This window comes from Larimichthys crocea, chromosome VIII (assembly GCF_000972845.2).
Source record: "Larimichthys crocea isolate SSNF chromosome VIII, L_crocea_2.0, whole genome shotgun sequence".
NCBI classification, from domain to species: Eukaryota; Metazoa; Chordata; class Actinopteri; family Sciaenidae; genus Larimichthys; species Larimichthys crocea.
In genome coordinates, this window is record NC_040018.1 from 16,886,426 (window position 1) to 16,894,418 (window position 7,993).

Here is a 7,993-nt window from a genome sequence, read left to right on the forward strand (position 1 = left end):
GCAATGGATTCCAATTGGGACGGGTTGTCACAGTGAAAAGGTGTTAAGAAAAATACACAGAAACTTTTCAAACTATTCCTTCCCTCTTCTCCATTGTGCATTATGTTCCATACCGGCAAGGTCTGGTCAAAATACCGTATATCTCATTACACCGATTCAAACTTTGGCAAAACTCTGACTGTAAGACAACTGGGACTTTGGGAAATGTGCTGTTCTTGTACACTATAAGACACTGGCAGAGAGCGGGCAGCGGTTCCTGTATGAGAGAAGCTTTTCAGTTTCATATATAAATATTTTCACATTGTTGACATCAGTCAACAGTGTGAGTGGGATGGAGTAGAGTTAATGCTGCTGACGCACAGCTGGGGCTGGTTAGTAGAGGCCATAGATGCCGGGTCAGCCCTTCTTCTATATATGAGATTGTAGCATTCCCCGCACACAGGGTCTGAAAGCTATATCCTCTCTGCCCTCTGTTTGTGAACAAAGGGAGGGCAGTCATCTCCTCTTGGATTCATCCCACTCCATGTGGGCAGCCTGGTGGATTCATATCAGCAAGTCTTGCACCATTCAGCGAGAAGCTTAGTGGAGGACAGGGTTTTAGGTCAATGGGCTGACCACTGCCCTCGTAGAGTTCATACAGAGAGCAGGCAGCAGCAGGATAATTGGAATCAGCTCTTAAACTTATGTAAAAACATAACTTACACTCTAATAAGCAATCAGGGGATGTTGGTTGTGATTCAATAGCTACTGACGCTCAGCTGGAGCTGGAGGAAGCCTTACAAGCTGAGCTAAGACTTTGCCTACAGTGACACACACCAGAGAGAGAGACACAAGAAGGCAGGCCAGTGGTCTAATTTCAGCACTATGCTGCCTGTCCTCAGTAATATCCACACAATGCAAAGAAGTGCTAACACCAACAAAGAAGCTATGTTAAGAAGAGAATGCATAACCTCGCTCAGTCACTTTGTCTAAATGTCATTAGGAATGGTTTCACTATGAGAGCTCACTGCACTTCAGGCCAGAAGCACTAGAGGCAACTAATGTACCACTCTTCTGATGATCTTTTACACTTAAAGACTTGCAGCAGACAGAACAGTTGAAATACACCTAGTTTGTTTGGCTGTTCATAATGTAGGTGTCAAATAACTCCGGGGCTAAGCTGACAAAGGCTTCTTGCAGCTTCCATCTTACTTGCAGGTATCTACATGAACCTCTTTTTTTTTTTAAAGAAAAATTAGTTGGTGGTCTTCTAATAAGCGGAAACACATTTTTAAAAGATATCACAGCAAAAGTATTATGAAACCCATCCTGAATCAGACATTTCAAACAGACTTACCACGTGAACACAGAGCTAGATACTTGATGTATTTGCTTTTATGTGCTCTTGCGTGATGCTGTATGTGGCAGCAAAACATGAAACAGTAAAAAATATCAAACAACACTGATTTGGCAAGTGGACAGACAAGGGCACATTGTTGTCATGGAAGGAGCAACAGCAGCAGTTGATCTTAGAAAGCTCAAAGGAGCCATGTACAGGTGAGGTGCTGGTACATTTCACTTTCCTGTCATCACACCACAGCTGTAGTTCGGGAGAGCAGTGGACATTTTTGGCGCAGCATGCTCTGGGCCAACAACTTTGAACGCATACAGTCAGTAGGGGGTCCAAGGTGCAGTATTTGACAAGCCAGTCTTGCTTATGCTGTCTGCTGCAGATGCTAGAAGAAGTCCCAAACAGGTACACACATTTCTGGGCATATACATATAAAATGTACTCAGAAAACTCAAGAAGGTGATTAGCTAAACTAAGAAGTCCTCGTTAGAACAGACATTTTTATGTATTTTGTGAAGACATGGAGTTTGGTTTAAATGTCTACACAAATATCTTAAACTGACCACGGAGACAGCAATTTGAATGAGGATATATTTAGTAAAACGAAAATAAAGGAAGAAGAGAAAAAAGTAAGATTTTTTAAAATGAAATTTTAATTAGATTTTCAGATTTCATGTATTTTATCACTTCCCTTTGAGTTTTTTCTGTATACTTCATAGTTGTTCAATCTTATTTCACAGACATATTCAGTCTTGACTTTTTAAAAGACATTTTGGAAATTACCATAGTAAAGGATGCAATTAATTTGTTTCTTGAAGTGGTCCCTTGAGCCAGTCTGTTTTATGATTTAATCACACCACAGTTCAGTGAGGCCAAGAGCCAAAAGTAAACTCCCTTAGTTATATTCCCATGTCATGGCTCTAAAACACAAACAACAGGTAACATAATAGTAAACATAAAGGTTGAAAGACAAACAGGAATGTTTTAGCTGGTATAATAACACCTACATTAAATATGGTTCAATAATGTGAAGTATCTTCTACCTTTGTTTTGAAAAGTGCGGTGCATAAATAAAGTTATTATTCAACCAGCATCTGGCATGCAAGAACATTATGCTGAACAGATGAAGGTGACAACTGAGAGTTTAGATTTGGGATTTGATTTAATACAGAATCTTGCACTGTATTCATTAAACTAATCTTTAAATATCAAGAGCAAAAGGCAGCTCATGTGTTACTCATGTTACTGTGGCACAGTCTGAAAACACTTGGGAATGTGTCTTAAATTTTCAGGGCCATGATACTTTACAACTAATAGTTACAGTTATAGTTTTATACATAGTCAATTTGGTTCCATAAAGCAAATTCAGCATAGTTTAACTGTTGGGTTAAGCCTGAGTTGTTGCTGAGCCAGAGTTCCTGTTTTTGGTGTCCTGCTATATAATTTAGCTATATTAACCACTATCAGAAAAACATTCAAGTTTATAGAAAATCAGCTTAAATAATTAATACATAACTAATTAGACAAATTACACAATGGGAAATGATAAGATACAAGATGTAGTATATGACAGCAAATGCTGAGGCTTATGCTACATAAAATATGTCAATCTAAATGAAATAGATTCATAATAGCTATAGTTAACAGTTCAATTTCAAACAATTATAACAATACTGAGCAGAAATGTAGTGTCTAAATCCATATGGCTCTATTTTCATGATAGGAAATTATAATACAATGTCAAAACAAAAACAAAAAGTAAACTTGTACATCTGTTTAGTGGGTGTCTGTTTTTTTTTATTATTATTTATTTATTTTTTATTAATTCAGTAAAGGTCTATAAATGAGGAAATGGAAAAACTGAATAAATTAATAAACCACACTCTTCACAAAATGTAGGTTTGTTTAAACCGTCCCTAACATATACAGCATGTCTGGCATAGCTCACCAATTGTTCAGGCTAGTTTTCAAGTTTAGTTTCACCTTAGGCTTAAGTAGTGTTATAGTCAATCTGTCAGAGTGAAACACAGTGTTTCTTCTCTCCTAACAGTTCCTCTTCTTGTTGAGCTGTGAATAAAAATTACTTTGTTGTAAATCTGAGATTTATTACATTTTGACAGGGGCTGCACTTATTGCTCACTTGAATATGTGCTTGTATATTTGCCAGTCTTAAGTAGCTGCAAAGTATTTCAGTCAAGACATTCTGTGCAAAATGTTCTGCGATAAACTAACAGAACAATTTGGACACTTGGCTGCAGCCTCATAAGAGCCGTTTCACCTTCACTTACCTGGGACTTGACCCCTAAATGATGTGGTTACTGTCAGAGCACTGCAATAATGTCCATTTAAAAAAATATATTCAACTGTCTATGTTAATATGTATAATATCTAGAATTCTCTCATCCAACGAACATTGCAGTTTTGTCTTAACATGTCAACTGATTTTATTGTGCATCAGTGTGATCTGTGCTTTATGTAGTTTTAAAAGTTTCAAAGTCTTAAACAAGGTTTGATCTAGTCTGCTCCGATTAGCTCTAAGTTCAGTTTGATAGACTCATTCAGCTGGGGTTTTCACAATAAGCCCAGCTTTCCTATACAGTATTGTCATCAATTCAGTCAAATAAAAAATAAGATGTCTTACTTCAGTACTGTTTTCAAGATTTTTTTTTTTTTTTTAACTGCACAACTAACCCAAAAAGTACTTCCCAGCTCATCCCTCCTACACAGAAGAAGGGCACTATGAATAAGCTTCGCACAGTTTGCCAGCTCTGTAGATGCTGTTCTAACTGTCCTTTCTGTAATGTGTTATAGTCCTACAACTCACCAAACAATGATGCTGCCAATACATTAGTGACTTTTATATTCCGGCATATTTCTGTTGACCAACAGAGAAAATACAGACTTTAAATTATCCACTATCTAGTGCTGTTTAATCTACTGTCTTACTGTCTTTATAGCCACATAGTGCTGGTGTTGCCATACTTCACTTGGGTGCCAAAATGAAAAACAAAAAATCTAAATTTAAATTAAAATTCCCACGTCCGTACAGTATGTGAATGTTACATTCAGGCCACAGTTGATCCATTTGCCTTGTGCACTTATGAGCCTTGTTGGTGTCTTAGAGTTGAAGTTAGTTAAATTAAAATTGTGAATATCTTTGTAGGTCTGATTAGATAATTTATTAGTAGATAGGTTAACTGAAGGAAGAGACAGGCATTTTTCACTATTTCCTGTGACTATTTTAGACCAAACAATGAATCGATTATTTGAGAAAATATTAGGCTGATTAATCCATAAATAGTAAGATGCAGCCCTAAATCTTTGATTTATTTTTAAAAGGGTCACAGATTATGATTATGATTACAGATTATGATTCCTGATTGATCCCAAAATATTTTTGCAATGTTTACATTACAACAGAAGGCTGCCAGCTGATTGTAGGTCCTTTAACATTTACTAATATAAAAACTAACTGTGAGTTTCAGTTGCACAGTTAGCTTAAATTAAATTCCAGTTGCAATGCAAGTAAAATTAAAAACAACAACAACAACAACAACAACAAATATCACTTGTATTAACATGCAGTGTACTGAAGTATGTATTGAAAAACAATGGTAAATGCTGCAAATTGTTTGGGTGATGTCATGCTCCCTCTTCTCGAGGAGATTATAGTCAGTCAAACAGGAAAGCATCCAAATCCTCGTTCTTCCTCCTCCGTAGAGCCATAGTTAGCTGATACTGTATGCTCATGGCAAGGTTGTTAACATGCAATACTGGATTTTGGAATTTGTGAATCAATCCTAAATTGATGAAGAAGAAGAATTGTTTTTTTTCTTTTTTCTTTTGGCCTGTTAGTACTTTCTTTTCTGTTTTTCCTCATTGTTTTTATGTCTTTCAAAATACACTACTCATTTTTAACTTGCTCTCTGCCTTGGCATCTGCATGATTTCATCGTCTGCTCTGTTGACATGTTTTCTTCTGCCTATGTTTCTAAAGCACTTCTGGTCTGCTCATGTTGTTTTTAAATGAAATAAAAGAAATAAATTTGACTTGACTTCTTGGATTTCTAGGGACTGCCTAGTTTAACAGGCTTAACACTACCCGAAAAAGAGAACTCAGTCTGAAATGCACAGCACGGTTTACAGTACATGTAATATAAAAACTATTTCTGCCATTGCTCCATCTGCACCTTAATGTTTTACGAAGCAGTTCAATATTTACCCTCTGCAGCAAAGTGTTCTTTTTAGCATTTTCACTTTATTTGCTGTATGCCTTTTGGAGGCCTTTCCACTTAATGTTCTGATGTAAAACAGAACAGAGCTGGTTTATGGACCACGTGGTTTATCAAAAGCACATGCAGCCTAAATTACAGTATTGGACTACATTGCTTTGAGCTATGCCTATGTTGCTTTCTGTTAGAGATCAAACTAAATGTTGCAAATCAACATAACACATCTTTCATGCCATCTGTACTCTAGTAGTGGTAAAGCCATAATTCTGATGTAACTATAGATTTCAGATGACACTTTGCATGGCTAAAATCAAATAATGAACAGAGAAGTAATCATTCAATTGATCAGCCCTGATACTAATCCTTAGGATTAGAAAGAGGCATCCTTAATTTGAAATAGACTTCTGCAGATACAGTTAGTGTTTTAAAACTGAATGTAATGATCAAAATACATTGATCAAAGTATAGTGTATGTGTTGTGCCCTAAAATGACATTGACTGACTGTAACATACAGTATGTACATACAGTACTATACTGCATTCTCCCCAAATCCGTACTCGTGAGTGGCTATTGCATTCTTAAATGCTATAGTCACTGTTATATTTATATTTATCTTTGTAGGAACAATGCAAAGAGACCTTGGTAAGTATCTTTGTCAATGCTGTGAAGTGAGTGGAATTTTAATATGCTGTACTTCAATATCTCTATAAGAAATGTAATGCCTTTTCACCTGAACTATGAATTTTCTACATAACGTCTAATTGAAATTTTATTAAATATGTCACTGCATATCGTAGTGGAGTGTGTGACTGATAAAGTTTTTAGAAGACAATAAAGTTTTCCCAACCCTTGCAATGTCAAAGTGTCTTCTTTGTCAAATCTAAATTTAATTTGTCCAACTACTTTTGTCACTGTGAAGAGTGGACCACACAAAAAAATGGGAGTCCTTTTTTAAACTATTTATCTGTTATGAAAATCCACTCAAATTAAAGCTGACACCTACTGTTCTTTGACACTGTGTCATTTCCCATTTAGGAGAAATAAGTATTCAAAGAAATATACTGCTGTCCAAATGCCAACTTTTTTCTCAGAGTAGGGCTTGGAAAAAAGAGGAGGGTCAGAGTCTGAGGCGTTCGGAGAGAAAGATGGAAGAGAGAGAAACAGAGTAGCAGGAAAACGGATAAGATTGTAAATGCAAGACTCATTTCTAACCTCATTTTTAAGTTGCCAGGCAACGGTTGTCCATCGTAAACTGATACAATATCAAAGTCTTCCTCCAGCGCCAGCGTGACGAAGGTTAGCTGGATTCGGTTCCTCTCCCCTGTTATTATCAGCCATGTACAGTTGGCGTAGTTAGGATAGCCATGGGGGAAACCGGGCGACTCTATGGTTCCATTCAGTCCTTGGACGACACCGCCACAAGATTCAGCTGGAAGAGAGAGATGGGACAAATATGTACAAGAATATTAGAATGTTTGAATTTAGAGGTAAGATTCATTGCTGCTTTGGATATTTCAGATGTATTTTAGCACAGCTTCAATATGTGCCCAAGTCTCATGAGAGCAACAAGTCCATGTCCTCACATACTACTGCAACATAATGTAACACATGCTTCACAGCCTCCCATGATACCACAGCATACTCCATGTGAAGCTTTCATGCAAATAGCCTAGATGAGAACATGTATATATTTAGATTTTATGTCTCTGTATAATCCTGACACTGTTAGTGTTGCGATCCACTCATCTCTGACCAGAAATAGCGTCCCCTGATGCATTTACTTATACACACTTAACTGTGCATAGAATACTGTATGATGTTGTTTTACTGCATGCACCGTGTGATCACATTGCTCACTCATAAAATCCCATGACGGACACCAAACACTCAAACATTTGAACATGTAGACATAAGACCTCATAATAATGAACCCTTACATTAATAAAGTAGAACATGGAGCAACCCCATGGATTCACATGCACACAAATATCTGCATACACACGCAACCAAAAACACTAAGCTGCTATGAAGCCAGCTCAAACAATATTATGCATAATATCATTATATTATTTCATAAAACGCAATATAGAAAATCTGGTTCTCCAGAAGCATATGTATCTGTCACAAAGTGCATTTTCAACATTTGGAAACGCTACACATCACAGCATCTGGACTAAATGCTTCATTGTACAACACAGAGTGTTGGTATGGTTAAAGTATGAATTATGAATATTTGTTTTATAGATTGAAAAACATCCAACGCCTTTACTGTATCTTTGCCATTTAAAAAGTCATTCCAGCATTAACTATTCAGTCACTGCTGAATATTCTATAGTGTCTATAAGTGTCTCTATAGAGGCTATATCGTGGCCAAAGGTTTGACGAATTATTAAATTCCCAGCTTTTATGCCTTTTCAGTGTGAAGTTATGG

At 36.7% G+C, this 7,993-nt stretch overlaps 1 protein-coding gene across 1 annotated transcript in view; it reads right to left on the bottom strand.

Annotated features, from left to right (window-relative positions):
• LOC104927904 (CUB and sushi domain-containing protein 1) overlaps window positions 1–7,189 on the bottom strand; it is a 294,884-nt gene extending 287,695 nt beyond the window's left edge. The window contains exons 1-2 of the mRNA XM_027281351.1: window positions 7,180–7,189; window positions 6,775–6,991 (exon numbers count right to left, since the gene is read on the bottom strand). Of these exons, the coding sequence (XP_027137152.1) occupies window positions 6,775–6,991; window positions 7,180–7,189 (227 nt within the window). The remainder of the gene's footprint in view (window positions 1–6,774; window positions 6,992–7,179) is intronic.
• Window positions 7,190–7,993: the final 804 nt, after the last annotated feature.